We start from the raw sequence: 16,815 nt of genomic DNA, 5'->3' as shown, positions 1-16,815 counted from the left end.
CCTACCAAAGAAAAATATATATAATAAAATGCAAATACCATATTCTAATCTGACTTTAATACTTGGCTACATCACCTTGTTCCTTCAAGTTTGCTTTTCAGACGTTTAACCAGCCATGAATCAGTCTGTTTCATTAAAGGTTGCAGCTTTTTCCACTTAAACACTCAAGGGGCCCACAAAGGTTGTCATCCAAGTGTGCCAGAAGAAAAGGTTGGATAAAGAAGAATCAAAGTGTGGAGAAAGTTTTGTCTTTCCCCTAACTGTTTCACATCCCTGGAGACCTCAAGCTCCCTTTTGCTCGTCCGATTTATCTGTGAATTTATATGTACATCTTAATTTTATGTGTTATGTCCTGTTCCAAATGTGTCCTCAATAATTAACATTTTGACAGTGTTTCTGTTATTTTGTTCAATTTATTTATTGTATTTGACATGAAAAAATTGTAAAGTCTTAATTAAAAATCATCATACTGTAGAAATGCAGGGTATTTGTCAGAAAAGCATTTTATTTTCTTTGATTTTGCTTTATTCCATTTGATCCAGTTAAGGCAAGTTTTCCTTTGTACATGTACAAAATATATAAATGTTTATTCTAACAAAGGCAAAGTGATGAAATAGTGTTGTAACCACACCAGGAATTAGCCGGCACTTACACAGATCGATTATTGCTGCATATAAAGCAGTAATCACACACACACACATCACATCAGTGTCCCCTGAAATATGAGTTATTTTGGTTTTATGTTAGTCAACATTTGGTTAAACTGCTGAACTCTGTGTTCATTTAACAATTAAAATGAAATAGTTTTTCCAGACTGTGTGATGCTTGCATCAAATCTTTCGAATGGTGGAAACACTGACACTCTTTCATCTCCTCTCACACACACGCAGGTCCCTTTCACCCTTTCACCACCTCTGAACTACTTTATCAGAGACAAATTTTCCGTGAGGCTCTGTAGCTCCAGGTGGCAGCAGTGCCAGGTAGACCGGAGTAATAGCACCCTCATCTGGTGACTTGGGGGCGTTGGGACCAGCCATGTCGGTGCGCACCCAACCTGGACAGCAGGCGTTCAGCAAGATCTGTCAAAAACAATAATAAATGCAACAAAAATGTATGTTAGCAGTGAAGCTTTCACTGGAAACAAAACCACAAAACTGGCAAACTGATGTTTTTGTGAATAAAATCATTTTCTAATTTGTTTCCGGTGACACTGCGCACCCTACCTGTGTTTATGATTTAAATTAATTTTAGGCCTTTTAACAACAAGGCAATTGTACAGAACACGTAAAGACATTAAGACAAGATATGAAAGAAACACGTGATAAAGAGAAGCTAAGAGATGGTTAAAGTTGTTATATTTCCATGATTACCCCGTCATTTGGCCTCTCCTTGGACAGACGACGAGCCAGGATCATGGACAGGGTCTAAACACACACACACACAGACATGATATATGTTGAGAAGCACTGCTCAAATCTTTGGTCCCTGAATTCCTTTCTTATCCATTGTAAGATCTGCAAACTTGAGCTACAGCTTCACAGATGCGACAGAAAGACTGCTGGGTCTTACCGTCACTCCAATCTTAGATGTGCCGTACGCTGTAGTAGGCCAACCGGTCTTCTTGTGCTCGCCCTTCTTGGCCTGTTCGATGAATTGCTGCATCAGTCCCACCAGCTCCTCCTCTGTGATGTCCTCGCTGCGGAAACGCTGCTTGAGAGCCGAGGAGCACTGGTTCAAAGCACCTGAGCCTGCGACGCTGGAGACATTCACCACCCGACCTTACAGACACAAACACACACACACAGACACACACACAGAGGATTTTTAAAGCTTTTAACTTCTTACCAAACCTCTATGTGTGTCTCACGTTGCAGTGGAGTAAACAGTACAATACTTCACTCTGAAGTGTAGAAGAGTAGAGGTACAGAGTAGCATGAAATTAAATACTCAAGTAAAGTAAAAGTTCCTTATATTTGTACCTATGCCAAGTTACATTCCAGCACTGGTCAGCAGAGGGATGCACAGTAACTGACTTTGCATTAACTGGGCAGCCGTGGCTCAGAAGTAGATCGGACCATCCATAAATCAGAAGATCGGGGGTTCGATCCCTGCCTCCTCCAGTCTGCATGTCAAGGTATCCTTGGGCAAAATACTGAACCCCAAATTGCTCCCGATGGCTGTTCCATCGCTGTGTGAGTGCGTATGAATGGATACTGAGTAGCAGGTGGCACCATGTAAGATAGCCTCAGCCACCAGTGTGTGACTGTGTGTGACTCTGTGTGTGTGTGTGTGTGTGTGTGTGTGAATGAGACCTGTAGAGTAAAAGCACATTGAGTGATTGGACGACTAGAAGAGTGCGATAAGTGCAGTCCGCTTACCATTAATTGGGATCGAAAGACCAACCCTGAAATTCTATAATCCAATCATTTTAATTACTCTTAAATATAATCCAAATTTGATGATATGATAATCATGCATTTTTCAAATGATCCTCAAATATAAAACTTAGTTTTTCCTTGTCACACTAATTCGTCACCTTTAACAAAAGTCACAAAAGACTAAATGTGAGTTTGTTCTGTGGTGAGTTTGAGTTGGAATAGAAACCATGATTAGATCAACCATTTTTTTTAAAAACTGTACACTGAGCTGTGTATTAAGACAGCAGGGGCGCACAGCAGACTTGGTCCAGATCTGTGTTCTTACCTCCAGCTTTGATGAGCGGCAGGAAGTGAGTCAACATGTCTCTGGTGGCAAAGAAGTTTGTCTTGAGGGTCACCTCTGCCTGGACTCCAAACGGAGTGGTGTCTGCCACTGAGGAGAGAGAGAGAGAGATGATGTCATTGTCACCTCTTTATTAATAATCACCTTCAATTCATAGTCGCAGCTCCATATGACAGCAAAAGGCAACCCTAACCCTACTACTAATAACTACTAATCTATCACTAAGAGTAATAGTCACAGTTGTATTATTGACATATTTTAACATTACTGTGTGCATGGCTCTAGTGCAGTATAATATTATATTAATATATAATTGTTACTCTACCTTTGAATGCAATCCCAGCGTTATTGATGAGGACGTCCACTCCTCCGTACTTCTCTTTAAAGTACGCAGCAGCCGTGGTGATGCTGTTCACATCGTTGATGTCCAGCTGGTGAAACATGGGCTTCAGTCCCTCCTCGCCCAGAGACTTCACTGCTTCCTGACCACGACCGCTGCAAAAAAAGCAAAAAGTTTGAATATTATTATTATTTTGTGTAATGTCATTTTGTGTCTGTAGATACATGTACAGCCTGTTTTCTGTTCACGTGAATGTTTGCCTGACTAAAACCTTGCAGGTCAAAATGTTGCATGATTTAAATTTGGGAGCTTAGAAATTTCAGTGTACAGAGCACCTCTGCTTTCCCATAAAATACTAAATCCTCACTACACTAGTGTCACTGTTGTCCCTTTCATCTGTCAGGTTTCCCTTCTGCAGCAGCTCTTATAGCAAAAAAATGACTTTTTGCAAAGTGAGATCAGCCCCATACATCAGCCCAGTCCAGGTGTGACCAGGTGATCTACCTACACATCTCTGGCGGTGAGGTAAACGTCTCCTTGATACTGCTTGCAGAGTGCTCGGATGATGGCCAGGCCGATGCCCTTGTTACTGCCTGTCACCACGGCAACCTTTGCAGACATGGTCTGTCTGGGGAGAGACATCAGTGTATTAATTAACTCACATATTATATTAATAATTTACAGTTGAAAAACAAACTCAAGCAGCACAAGCTTCATATTAAACACACACACAACTGAGAGAGCAGGACCTTTCTGTCTCTCTCTCACACACACACACACACACACACACACGTTCGTACTCTAACTCTGTGTCTATTATGTTGTCAACCATGTTGGCTGAGCTTTAGATCAGATTTGCTGAGTCATGATGTCAATTTCAGAGACAGAGAGCACTGTGACAATTCTTTAAATTTTCTACAATCTATTACAATTTAACTGTAGAAACCAATCACTGGTGAGCTGTTATTAATCATAAAAACAGACACTTTTTAATCTGGTGAAACATTAAAAGTGGGAAGTTAATGGGTGATCATGTAAAAAGCTTTAAACTGTAACATGACATGGTCTAACACCAACATTATGTCCACAGTTTAATCTTGAAAATTACTATAATCTAAAATAATAATTCATTAAAAATATAAAACCTTTAAGGATAAAAGTGCATAGTCATGCCATCAGCACGCGCGCAACTGTGACCTTTTGCCCTGATACAAACTTCCAACGATAAATGCAAACTGGTTTTACAGTCAAACGTGTCTAATGTAACTGGGGTGTGAACCTAACCTAACATAATTGTCCATTTAAGACAGGAAGTAGCTTATTTCATAACACATTCATTTTAAAGAGAGGACGTTTCATCATCGTGAGCATATTTCAGTTAGGTATGAAAATGAATGCAAACACATTTTTATGTTAGCAAGCTGCACGCTACATAACAAGGAGATAAAATGGAGGTTTCTTACTTTGAGCTGGTCTTGTAGTGTTGAGTGAACCTGCGGTGGTGGAGCTGCAGAGAGGAGTCAGGTGTTGTGCACAGAAATGGGACAAAAAAACAGGGAGGAAAGCTGGAGGTTTACTGCGCAGTGTCAGTGCGCATACCCGGAAAAACATGGAAACCACGTGGGTTTGGGCACCAGCCACAGAACCAAAGAGCATGGATACCAAGAGGCGAAGCTCTGTTAAATTTCTGCCAACAGCCACTAGGGGCGCTGCCGCCATTTTGGACTGTTGAGCTTGGACTGTTGCGCTGCCGCCATTTTGGACTGTTGAGCTTGGACTGTTGCACCCAGACAACATGCAAGATGTCAAGAAGAGAGGAGAAAAAAAGTAAAAGAAAACAGTGTAGTGCAATTAACTGCAACAACCATCAGTGGAACACTCCGCACCTGGCCTTCCACCGTTTCCCGAAGGATCCCGACAGAGGTGTACGTTTTAAAGTGTTTTAATATCAATTTAATATGCCAGTTTTCGTGGGAAGATATATGTATATATGTATATATAGGCCTATATATGGCCTCTTGGACCATTTATATCAGAACTGATTACTGCTTTAGCATTAAAATATATCATATTAAAATAGCCTATATATTATTATTATTATTATTATTATTATTATTATTACTGTCCCCTTACTGTACAAACTGTAAATAAATCTTTATTCCTGACTATGTGACGTCGCCATTAATGTGTGTCTAGTTAAAATATTGATTTTTTTTATTTTTATTTTTTGGTAGATTGGCTTATGGGGTGATTTTGAAGGAGTAATTAAGTTAATCTTTTCATAAGTGGATGTAATATGTAGAGATTTTTCTTTTTTTAAAGTCTATATTTTGCTTTACAAAAACGTGAAAAAGCAGCTGTGACCAAGCTATCACGAGGTGAGTAGCATTGTAAGCATAATTAATAGCGATATACTTCAGTTTGTCTGTGTGTTTCTGTATGCAAGCGGGTCTGCTAAGGTCTGCTGACAGTCCAAAATGGCGGCGGTAGGACGAAACCATGGGCGAGTCTGTTGCTATGGGGCGTTCTACTGAGCATCGCCTCTTGGTATCCATGCTTTGACAGAACCGAAGGAGCTGTCAGGTTTTGTCTTTCCCCTGATTGTTTCATATTTGTTCAAGAGACCTCAAGCTCCCTTTAGCTAGTCCAATTTATCTGTAATTGTTTTTATAATTTAAGAATATTTTTAGATTGTGGTAAAGATGTGATGTCAGTGTTTGTATTTTGTCCTGTTCCAAATATGTCCTTAATAATTAATCAACATTTTGACAGTGTTTTAATTTTTAAGTTTATTTATTGTATTTGGCTTGAAATCACTGTAACGTTATAATGAAAAATCATCACACTGTAGAAAAGCAGGGTATTTGTCAGAAAAGCATTTTATTTTTCGTTGATTTCACATTTAATCAATTTATTAGTTAAGGCAAGTTTTCCTTTGTCCATGTACAAAATATAAAAATGTTTATTCTAACAAAGGCAAAGTGATGAATTAGAGTGTTATCAAAACACCAGGAATTAGCTGGCACTTACACAGATCGATTATTGCTGTATGTAAACCCAATACACACACACACACACACACACACACACACACACACACACACACACATCACATACATCAGTGTCCCCTGAAATACAAGTTATTTTGGTTCTATGTCTGTCAACATTTGGTTAAACTGCTGAACTCTGTGTTCCTTTAACACTTTAAATGAAATAGTTTTTCCAGACGGTGTGATGCTTGCATCAAATCTTTCAAATAGTGGACTACGTTTCTTTTTGGATAACAAATCAATGTTGTATGGATGTTTTTGGCAATTTAGGGTGGAAGTGGAAATGCTGACACTCTTTCATCTACTCTCACACACACACACATACACACACACACACACACACACACACGCAGGCCCCTTTCGCTCTTTCACCATTCCTGAACTTCTTTATCAGAGACAAATTTTCCGTGAGGCTCTGTAGCTCCAGGTGGCAGCAGTGCCAGGTAGACTGGCGTGATAGCACCCTCATCTGGTGACTTGGGGGCTTTGGGACCGGCCATGTCGGTGCGCACCCAACCTGGACAGCAGGCGTTCAGCAAGATCTGTCAAAAACAATAATAAATGCAACAAAAATGTATGTTAGCAATGAAGCTTTCACTGGAAACAAAACCACAAAATTGGCAAACTGACGTTTTTGTGATTAAAATCCCTCATTTTCTAATTTGTTGGTGACACTGCGCACCCTCCCTGTGTTTATGATTTAAATTAATGTTAGGCCTTTTAACAACAAGGCAATTAAAATGCTGTACAGAAGACGTAAAGACATTAAGACAAGATATGAAAGAAACACGTGATAAAGAGAAGCTAAGAGATGGTTAAAAGTTGTTATATTTCCATGATTACCCCGTCATTTGGCCTCTCCTTGGACAGACGACGAGCCAGGATCATGGACAGGGTCTAAACACACAAAAACAGACATAATTACTGCTTCTATGAAAGGAAGTGAGGCATTAGAGAAGCACTGCTCAAATCTTTGGTCCCTGAATTCCTTTCTTATCCATTGTAAGATCTGCAAACTTGAGCTACAGCTCCACAGATGCGACAGAAAGACTGCTGGGTCTTACCGTCACTCCAGTCTTAGATGTGCCGTACGCTGTATCAGGCCAGCCACCCTTCTTGTGCTCGCCCTTCTTGGTCTGGTCAACAAACTGCTGCATCAGTCCCACCAGCTCCTCCTCTGTGATGTCCTCGCTGCGGAAACGCTGCTGGAGAGCCGGGGAGCACTGGTTCAAAGCACGGGAGCCGACGAAGCTGGAGACATTCACCACCCGACCTTATAGACACACACACAGAGGATTTTTAAAGCTTTTAACTGCTTACCAAACGTCAGGGGCGCACAGCAGACTTGGTCCAGATCTGTGTCCTTACCTCCAGCTTTGATGAGCGGCAGGAAGTGAGTCAACATGTCTCTGGTGGCAAAGAAGTTTGTCTTGAGGGTCACCTCTGCCTGGACATCAAACGGAGCCGTGTCTGCCGCTGAGGAGAGCAAAAGAGAGAGAGAGATGATGTCACTGTCACCTCCTTCTTGATAGTCACCCTCAATTCACAGTCACAGCTCAAAACAACAGCAAAAAGTCACGTCATGGGATGTCTTGTCTCAGTGAGCGTCTATCCTTTTATCAGTGTGATTTATTTAACAAAACATAAAATAAATTATATAAATATATATAATAAAATGTAAAAAAGCGATGAATGATTATAATAAATAAAAGTAATCTTAAGGCTGAGCAAAACTTTGCTCTACTGTAAACTTTTGCACATTCCCTGGTTAATAATTTTGCACATCCTGCATAAACAGCTGTTATTCTGGAACAGCTTTATTGCACATATTTGCTATGTTATAGTCCTTTTTTAAAGTATCTTTGTCATATTTTTATTGCAACTTTTCTATTCTATATTCATGTTATTGAGTGTTACAGTACTTTGCCGAGTTTTTCTTTTTATTCCTCTTAATAGGTTTATTGTATGTTTAATATATGCACCAATAAATCCTATTCTGATTCTGATTCTGATTCTGACAATGAATGGGACTGTCATTTCAGCCATAATTGTGCAACCCTACTACTAATAACTCCTAATCTAAAACTCAACTCAACTCAACTCAAACTTTATTTATAAAGCACATTTAAACAACCAAGGTTGACCAAAGTGCTGAACAGGTCAATAGAAATAAACAAGCAAATACAATTAGGTACCTAATAGTACACCACAATAATAACCATAAGATACATAAAATACAATACAATAAAATAAAATACAAGAGTTATAAAATAAGATCAAAATAAGCTAAAATGTTTGGGTGTCCAGCTCAACCTGAGTTAAAAGCCTGAGAGAAGAAGTGGGTTTTAAGAAAAGACTTAAAGACCTCTAGGGTCTGGGCAGACCTAATGTGCAGGGGCAGGCTATTCCAGAGCCTAGGGGCAGCCGCCCCAAAGGCTCTGTCGCCTCTGGTCTTCAGCCTAGTCCTAGGAGTAGCCAGTAATAGCTGACTGGCTGATCTCAAGGCTCTGGAGGGAGCATGAAAGTGCAGGAGTTCGGTTAAATAAGGGGGTGCCAGCCCATTTAGGGCTTTAAAAACAATCAATAAAATCTTAAAATCAATTCTAAAACTAATGATAAAAGTAATTATGGGTAAATTATATTATAGTATGATTTGAGTATGACTGGAATAAGACTGAAGATCAGTGCTGCTGGTGCTAATAGTATCCAGTATGTCAGAGTAATAGTCACAGTTGTATTATTGACATATTTTAACATTACTGTGTGCATGGCTCTAGTGCAGTATAATATTATATCAATATATAATTGTAATTCTACCTTTGAATGCAATCCCAGCGTTATTGATGAGGACGTCCACTCCTCCGTACTTCTCTTTAAAGTACGCAGCAGCCGTGGTGATGCTGTTCACATCGTTGATATCCAGCTGGTGAAACATGGGCTTCAGTCCCTCCTCGCCCAGAGACTTCACTGTTTCCTGACCACGACCGCTGCAAAAAGAGCAAAAAGTTTGACTATATTTTCACTTTATGGTTACTCTTGTAAGACAAAGACATGTTGGCGTCACTTTGAACCAGTGTGCTTTAAGTGTTTTTTAAGTGTTGATAAAAACAGCTTTGGTTTTTCAGTTCAGTTCAAAAGGTTGCAGACATATAAATTTGGGAGCTTAGAAATTTCAGTGTACAGACCACCTCTGCTTTCGCATAAAATAATAATTCCTCACAACAGTAGTGTAATTGTTGTCCCTTTCATCAGTCAGGTTTCTCTGCTGCTAATATAAAAAATTTAAAAAGGGCTTTTTGCAAAGTGAGATCAGCCCCATACATCAGCCCAGTCCAGGTGTGACCAGGTGATCTACCTACACATCTCTGGCGGTGAGGTAAACGTCTCCTTGATACTGCTTGCAGAGCGCTCGGACGATGGCCAGGCCGATGCCCTTGTTACTGCCCGTCACCACGGCAACTTTGGTAGACATGGTCTGTCTGAGGAGAGAGATCAATGTATTAACTCACATATTAAATTAATGATTTACAGTAGAAAAACAAACTCAAGCAGCATGAGGTTTTTTATAAAACACACACACACACAGCTTTCTGTGCTGAGAGGGCAGGGCCTTTCACACACACAAAACTCTGTGTCCATTATGTTATCACCCATGGGAAGAGATTGCTATCAGATTTGCTGAGTCATGGTGACAATTTCAGAGACACAGAGCACTGTGACAATTGTTCTTTAAACTGTCTATTATCTATTAAAATTTGAAATAAGTCACTAATGATTGGTGAGCTAGTGTTGTGAACAAAAACAGACACTTTTTAATCTGATAAAACATTAAAGTGGGAAGTCAATGGGTGATAATGTAAAAAGCTTTAAAGTGTAAAATTAGGTGGTTTAACACCAACAATATATCCACAGATTAATCTTTAAAATACTATTTAATCTAAGCTAATAATAAAAGGAGTAAAAGTAAAAAGTGCAGAGTCATGCCACAGCACGAGTGTAACTATGACCTTTAGCCCTGATACAAACTAACGATAAATGCAAACTGGTTTTGCAGTCATGTATGTCTCATGTAGCTGGGGTGTGAACCTAACATATATAATTATACCTTTAAAAACATGAAGTAATATCAAGAGTTAAATAGCTTAATATATAACGCATTCAGCTCTTTTTGTGTTACATAATCCTGACTGGCTATCGTGAGCACATTTCAGTTAGGTTTACAAACGAATACACACACACTGAAATACACATTTTTATGTTAGCAGGCTGCACGCTGTGTAACAAGGAGGTGTAATTGAGGTTTCTTACTCTGAGCTGGTCTTGTAGTGTTGAATGAACCTGCGGTGGTGGAGCTGCAGAGAGGAGTGGAGCTGCAGAGAGGAGTGGTGTGCTCTGCAGACAAACGGGACAATAAAAAGGGAAGAAAATTGGAGGTTTACTGCGCAGCGTCAGTGCGCATACCCGGAAAAACATGGAAACCACATGAGTGTAGAAACTAGCGCTACACAAGGAGCTGCCGGGCAGGATTGAGAAAACAGATGAGAATTATATCTAGGTATTGTATTTGGTGTTTAACTCTGTGTATATATGTGTGTAATGTATGTAGCTAAAGTTTAACTTTGTTGATAAATGTACAGAGAGACAGGGTTTGGTTATTACACTACTACTAAAGCATGATGGTGATGTTTGGCTAGTGTCTTTTTAATGCAACACCATAACAGTGGTTTGGCATGTTCATTACAAATTGTCTATATATGCAGTAGTTATTTAGTTGCTTTGAATTTTAAGATCCAGCTATATGTATGTGTACTTATGTTTTGGTTAGCAGAAGTACACTGAAAGGAGGATACACTCAGTTACCAGGTTATTAACAACTAAGGGAGTGTTCTTTACCTGTCAGAGGAGAGGGGTGACTGGGATGTGACTTCGTTTTTTTTTTTGTTGTTGTTGTTGTTTATGTTGTTGTTTAAAGCTACAAATATTTTTCCTTGAGCCTCCCTGAGTAACTTGGGAAAATACAAGACCCACCTCCACAATAAATTAGTTGTTAGATCTTAAAAATTTACCGTCTGATGTTTGAAAGACAGGTTGCAGCAATGTACCAGTTTTATATATAATGTAAAGTTGACGGTTTTCATACTGTGTACATCTGCATATCTCCGATATTGACCAAAAAAAGCAACTGAACGTTGACTCTCCTCCTTATTTTAGTTATTCTCTAAGGGGAGACTTTTTACACATAGTTCCATTAACAAAATGCTTTCAGATTTCAGTTTTAGTTATAAAATGTTTGCTCAACCAACAATTACCCTTCTGTTTTCATTCATGTAAAGGTATTATACTGTGACACGGCGAAACCACAATATGTTTAGAGAATGTTAAAGCATTCTCTGATTTTCTGAGATTGTACCGTGGAAATCTCAAACCGTTGTAACCCTATTTGAAAGTTAAAAGTTGAAGATGAAATCCTGGAGTTGAGACAAGCCTTGGTTTTTCACTCTTGTTGTGCATGCTGGTTAGTTCAAATTTTTAAATGAGACATGTAGAATAAAATTATGTTGATGAAATATCACAATTTTAAGCTTAGATTTGATTATGGGGTTTTTTTCTGATGAAAGTGTTCATCCCACATAATGTTTTCAAGGACTGTCAGAAATCTGAAAATCATACGATAATTTCAGTTTTTACAGTTTTTGGTTGTGATGGGTAGTGTAATTTGGGCAATTTTTAAAGAAAACATGCCTCCCAAACTCACGCAAGCATGTTTTCTTGACAAATTGGTGGTAAAATAAATAAAAATTTAAAGTTGTATGCCCCTCCCCTAAACCAAAAAACAAAACAAAACAAAACGTAAGCCCCTCCTAGACTTTAAAAAATATTTGACATGCCTCCACCTTTTTGCACCACCCCGTCTCCTCTGATTAATAGTGAACAGTCCCTAATGCAGCAACCCTGCCCTCCAACCCTGCTGGATATGATATACAGTAAAAATAGCTGGTAGTATGATGCAACATCATTTACCTGCTCCACAAAATACAGGCTCAGAAATAGCCAATAAAGCTGATTCAACCCCTCTGTAAAACACTCCTTCATAAAGGTAGACCTATAGGATTTGTTACAGCATTGTTGTATTACACGGCATTAGTTTTACGTACCAAATAAACTGCCAACTGAGTGTAAATGAAGAAAGCATGTATTTATTTGTAAACAAATGAGTGTAAGTAGGGTACAAGAGAGGATCTTTGCTTCAGTGATATTTATAGATGTCGATAGTGATCAGGTGATAAACATGTGAGGGCATTCATTTTCACTCCACAACCTCTGAAAGTCTCCAGATATTGCAGTGATGTTGTGAACACTTTGTGAATGGTTTACCAGCTGGAGGTCACATGTGTTTGTGTGTTTTATCCAGGTAGGACCATGAGGCTTCACAGCCATCGGTCTGGACGAGCTGCGAGGAAGAGGAGGCAGAAACAAGATAGTGCCGCCCAGTCAGGTACAAACCAAATTTACTGCTTTTTTTTTTGTTGCTGTTTTTTTTATGTTTCACTGATTAGAGATTTTTCAACACAGACAGGTCTCTCTTCTGGTCTCTCCCATCACCAGCCTGTTTTTCTCTGTTTCCTCAGTCTCTCTGTGTCACCAGCCGCAGTATGTCAGGCTGATGAAATTTCTTCACAGACGGGGATTTACCTCAACGCTGCTGCAGCCAGCCTTCTTCAATGGTATGATTCTGGTGTCCTACTGTACTCCAAAGTAGAGAACACTATGCCTGTGTGTAATAATCTGATATATGGATTGAAGTACAGATTTTAACGTGTGTGTGTGTGTTTGTTGCTTCTCATAATCCAGACACAGGCAGAGGGCTGCAAGCTCTCAAGACCATAAAGGTAAGTCTGTTCACAGACATCAGTGCATCTCACTGAATAAACTACCACACAGTGATAACTTACAGTTTGTATAGCTAGTGATTACTTCAGTGTCTGTCATAAGAAAATTCCAGTATTAATACATTTCTCCTTTTAATAATAAGGTTGGCGTCATTCTATATTTTTATTGCTGTCAAAAACATCCCATGACACACCTTTTTCTTAGGTGTGCAGGTCCACGTATATGCATCTATAACTATTTGCATGATAACTGGATCGTTTTAGGCACAATAATGTATTAAAAACTGAACATACTAAAAATCCAGTGATTAAAAATAATCAAGTCAACTAAGTACATAAAAAATTTGGTGCTCTTCTGTCTGATTGTTTTTTCATTCATTCTTTTTTATCTACATTTTTGAGTGTTACAATATTTCTGTTTGTCTGTGTCTGTTTTTCTGTCAGCCTGGACAGCTGGTCATTTCTCTACCAGAGTCCTGTCTCCTCACAACCTCAACTGTTCTGGACAGCTACTTGGGGCAGTATATCAAGTGGTAGAGACACACACACATTCATATACAAGCAAAACAATTTAAATATTGGAATAGAAATAGAAAGAGTAAGGTAAAATAGTAAGTTAAAGAGTAAGGAACATGTAGATTTAATAATATTTGGTACGAAGCAGATAAGAGGGGCCACTGGGATTGACCCAAATGGTCATTAACTTTGTCTCCCCAGCTGGAAGCCCCGCCTCTCTCCCCTGCTGGCGCTCTGTGTCTTCCTGGTGTGTGAGCGGCACCGAGGTGAGGCCTCTGATTGGTTCCCCTACATCGATGTGCTGCCCGCCACTTATACCTGCCCTGCCTATTTCACCGATGATGTCATGGCCGTTCTGCCAACCAGTGTGCGGAGACGGGCTTTAGAGCAGAGGGAGGCGGTGCGAGAAATCCACTCCGTTAATCAAGACTTTTTCAGGTGAGTCCAGCACACAGCACACAGTAGCCAGTTATTCTGGTTATGTGCAAGGGTGTGCACAGATTGGAATTAGCAGGGCAGAGTTTACTTGCACATTGCGTAACATTTCTTACAGAATACAAGACTGTGTTGCTCACTGAACATTTACAATTAGATGATACTTCTATGTTATTTTGCAACATTTCTTCCGTTTTGTCAATATTTAAGTATAAACCTGGTGCTTTTAATATACATCTCTACACAAAAAGAAAGAAGAGACCCCATCAGTCTTCTTTATGTCAGCAATGCCAATATCGAACCAAGCTGTAATTGATTTATTCTTGATCCAGATCCCTGCAGCCACTCCTGAATCAGCCCGTGGAGGAGGTGTTGACATATGAAGCGTTGAGGTACATATGCACACAATCCAGTTCAACATTTTCTCAGTGGAACTTTATTTATTTTGGTGTATATTTGTAACCTATTTAATTATAAATCACTGAGTGAACAATTCACCACTATAGTTTATGGCAATGAAAATGTTTCCAGACTAAAGGGGACTGCAACTATTGGTCTGTCAGGTGATTAAGTCATTCCCCTCCTCCTCCAGGTGGGCGTGGTGTAGCGTCAACACGCGCTCTGTCTTCATGTCCCACCCATCCAACAACTTCCTGTTTGGACAGGATGTTCATGCTTTAGCTCCCTTCCTGGACCTGCTCAATCACCGCCCTGACGTGCAGGTACATGTAAAACTGTGGTCACACCTACACATTTAACTAAATGTTAAAGCATTCACTGCAGGATGGGTGACCTACTCTGTCTCCCAAGTAGAGAAACAGTTGCAAAGATGAAGAGGTAATATTTAGTATTCACAGTCTTATCAAAAATATGTTTCCCCAGGTCAAAGCAAGTTTCAATGACGTGACGAGATGTTATGAAATCAGGAGCGTATCCGGGACACTCCGCTACCAGCAGGCCTTCATTAACTACGGCTCCCATGATAGCCAGCGCCTGATGCTAGAGTATGGATTTGTCGCCCCCTGCAACCCCAACAGTGTGGTCTATGTGGATACAGGTGAACCACAGTAGGAAATGGAAAAATACTGGAGTTGTTTCCGTTTGTTGTTTTCTTGGTACAGTTCAGGTCATATGAAATGTTAATGACACTGTAACCAGAAGTTTGTACTTGTCTGTTTCACTGTGACTCAGATCTCCTCTGTGACGTTTTAAGAGGTGACAGGAGTTTGGATCAGAAGATCAAGTTTCTCAGAGAGAACAATTTCCTTCAGTAAGCCTGTCTTTTGAATTGTTGATGTTCCTTTTGTGTATTATATGGCTTTTCTGTAAACCATGGTAATAAGTACAACTAGATGCTATTATTATCATTATAGTGTTTTAAAGGAACAGTCCATTTTTCAAAGTAGATGTCTGTCTTGCCCAGGGTAAGAGCAGTATCTCTGTGTCAGATTTAAAGAGATAGTTCACCCCCAAATCAATGCAGTGATACAGTTGGTGCAGGGGTTGACTAGGGTTTTTCCTAGTTCAGTAGGAAAAAAAACGTTCTTACATGAAACTGCTCACAACAAGGTCTGTGGATTAACTCGAGTAACCCGGTCATGGTTTTTTGAAAGATAGATTACTGTTGAGTTTTTCAAGTGTATTCTTTTTTTGGCGGATTAATGAACATGCTTAGCGATATCTCTGAATTGCACACAGAGAGTAATGAAAATTCAAATAAGTCTAGTCAAGTAATTTGATGCATAAAATCACTACAGCTTTTTCCTTTGAACTCTCTCTCTCGTTTTCTCTCAGTAACCTGACTGTGTCCAGTGAAGGTCCCAGCTGGAGGCTGATGACGGCTCTCAGATTGTTGTCACTGCCACAAACACTTTAGTAAGTGCACACACACAGACACACATACATATTCATGTGTATATCCGTATAAAACTACTTTTGTGTCCTTTTGAATTGGTCAGTTTGTCGGTGTATATGGACAAAAGTGTTTTCTTAGATGTGTGTATTTTTCATAGTCACCACTGGAAGGCAGTGTTGCTCGGGCAGACGATGTCTGAAGAAACAGAGGCATGGAGCATCCAGACAGCTCAGACTCTCTGTCAGCGACTACTACAAGACACACACACAGCTCTGGATAAGGTGTGTGTATCAACACACACACACACACTCCACCCAGTGTCAAACTACTGACCTGCAACACATGACCTGATTATTTTTATGTGCTGTGTGTTTAGATCTCTCACCTCCTCCAGCAGTGTGACCAGTCAGTCAGGGAGCAGCTAGATGTGGTCAAGTCACTGCGACAGGAGGAGAGGTGCATCCTGGGAAGCTGACTTGAGGCACTGGGAAGCATGTCGGGACAGCCAGATGAACTGTTGTCATGCCAACCTGATGATGACGCAGTGAGCTGACATCCGATTGGTACCCTGGCCTGCCAGTTGCTACAAGAAGCAAGGTTACTGGCTGAGCTGGTGATGCTGGACAATCTCCATGTCCCTGCTCTGCTTGTCAGCGAGTACAGCTGACAAAAGCTGCAGGATTGCCTAATGTCCTGTAACCAGAGGGTCAAAAGTCTGATTCCAGGTATGCTGAAAGAGCCTGCACTGTTAAAACGGCCCAGAGAAGGACAGAGAGGGTCTCATCACCACCATTTATTAAGCCAAGGAAAGGTTAAATATACAGTGCGCTAATATGACTGTAAAACTATCCTTGTAACCTTTTGGACTCTTGTGAGACAGAAAATGGTGACAATGTTTTTATTGTAATTTTAGGAAATAAGTTATATTCTAATTAGAAGTAACAGTACAGCTCCATTCAGGAGTTTTGTTTGAGATTCAAGTAATTACAAAGTCCAGAGCACAAAACT

The 16,815-nt window shown here is 39.9% G+C and overlaps 3 protein-coding genes across 3 annotated transcripts; 1 reads left to right on the top strand and 2 right to left on the bottom strand.

The window, feature by feature from the left end:
- Positions 1-393: 393 nt before the first annotated feature.
- On the bottom strand, positions 394-4,655 carry LOC126406395 (carbonyl reductase [NADPH] 1-like). Its single transcript, XM_050070619.1, has 7 exons — positions 4,525-4,655; positions 3,570-3,689; positions 3,047-3,216; positions 2,704-2,811; positions 1,570-1,778; positions 1,371-1,424; positions 394-1,079 (listed from the first exon to the last, which is right to left on the bottom strand). The coding sequence occupies exons 2-7, from the start codon at positions 3,680-3,682 to the stop codon at positions 906-908; spliced, it is 828 nt and encodes a 275-aa protein (XP_049926576.1). The 5' UTR covers positions 3,683-3,689; positions 4,525-4,655; the 3' UTR covers positions 394-905.
- Positions 4,656-5,922: 1,267 nt separating this feature from the next.
- LOC126406394 (carbonyl reductase [NADPH] 1-like) lies at positions 5,923-10,559 on the bottom strand. The gene is made up of 7 exons (XM_050070618.1): positions 10,420-10,559; positions 9,471-9,590; positions 8,929-9,098; positions 7,480-7,587; positions 7,176-7,384; positions 6,955-7,008; positions 5,923-6,653 (listed from the first exon to the last, which is right to left on the bottom strand). The coding sequence occupies exons 2-7, from the start codon at positions 9,581-9,583 to the stop codon at positions 6,480-6,482; spliced, it is 828 nt and encodes a 275-aa protein (XP_049926575.1). The 5' UTR covers positions 9,584-9,590; positions 10,420-10,559; the 3' UTR covers positions 5,923-6,479.
- Positions 10,560-10,569: 10 nt separating this feature from the next.
- Positions 10,570-16,792, top strand: setd4 (SET domain containing 4). The gene is made up of 13 exons (XM_050070615.1): positions 10,570-10,666; positions 12,524-12,607; positions 12,741-12,836; positions 12,964-13,001; positions 13,446-13,534; positions 13,719-13,955; positions 14,285-14,344; positions 14,545-14,674; positions 14,835-15,009; positions 15,144-15,222; positions 15,747-15,827; positions 15,965-16,088; positions 16,184-16,792. The coding sequence occupies exons 2-13, from the start codon at positions 12,532-12,534 to the stop codon at positions 16,280-16,282; spliced, it is 1,284 nt and encodes a 427-aa protein (XP_049926572.1). The 5' UTR covers positions 10,570-10,666; positions 12,524-12,531; the 3' UTR covers positions 16,283-16,792.
- The last annotated feature ends 23 nt before the right edge of the window (positions 16,793-16,815 follow it).

This window comes from Epinephelus moara, chromosome 19 (genome assembly GCF_006386435.1).
Source record: "Epinephelus moara isolate mb chromosome 19, YSFRI_EMoa_1.0, whole genome shotgun sequence".
Lineage (NCBI taxonomy): Eukaryota > Metazoa > Chordata > Actinopteri > Perciformes > Serranidae > Epinephelus > Epinephelus moara.
This window is presented reverse-complemented; position numbering and strand designations above follow the sequence as displayed.

Coding starts and splice junctions, on each gene's coding strand:
- LOC126406395 (XM_050070619.1), bottom strand. CDS start 3,682: ATGTCTGCAAAGGTTGCCGTGGTGACAGGCAGTAACAAGGGCATCGGC. Junction 2,812..3,046: donor CGCTGGGATTGCATTCAAAG/GTAGAGTAACAA, acceptor CTCTCTCCTCAG/TGGCAGACACCACTCCGTTT. Junction 1,779..2,703: donor GCCGCTCATCAAAGCTGGAG/GTAAGAACACAG, acceptor TGTGTCTGTAAG/GTCGGGTGGTGAATGTCTCC.
- LOC126406394 (XM_050070618.1), bottom strand. CDS start 9,583: ATGTCTACCAAAGTTGCCGTGGTGACGGGCAGTAACAAGGGCATCGGC. Junction 9,099..9,470: donor TACCTCACCGCCAGAGATGT/GTAGGTAGATCA, acceptor CTCTTTTTGCAG/CGGTCGTGGTCAGGAAACAG. Junction 7,009..7,175: donor CATCTAAGACTGGAGTGACG/GTAAGACCCAGC, acceptor TTGTGTGTTTAG/ACCCTGTCCATGATCCTGGC.
- setd4 (XM_050070615.1), top strand. CDS start 12,532: ATGAGGCTTCACAGCCATCGGTCTGGACGAGCTGCGAGGAAGAGGAGG. Junction 13,535..13,718: donor TTGGGGCAGTATATCAAGTG/GTAGAGACACAC, acceptor TTGTCTCCCCAG/CTGGAAGCCCCGCCTCTCTC. Junction 15,010..15,143: donor TGTGGTCTATGTGGATACAG/GTGAACCACAGT, acceptor ACTGTGACTCAG/ATCTCCTCTGTGACGTTTTA.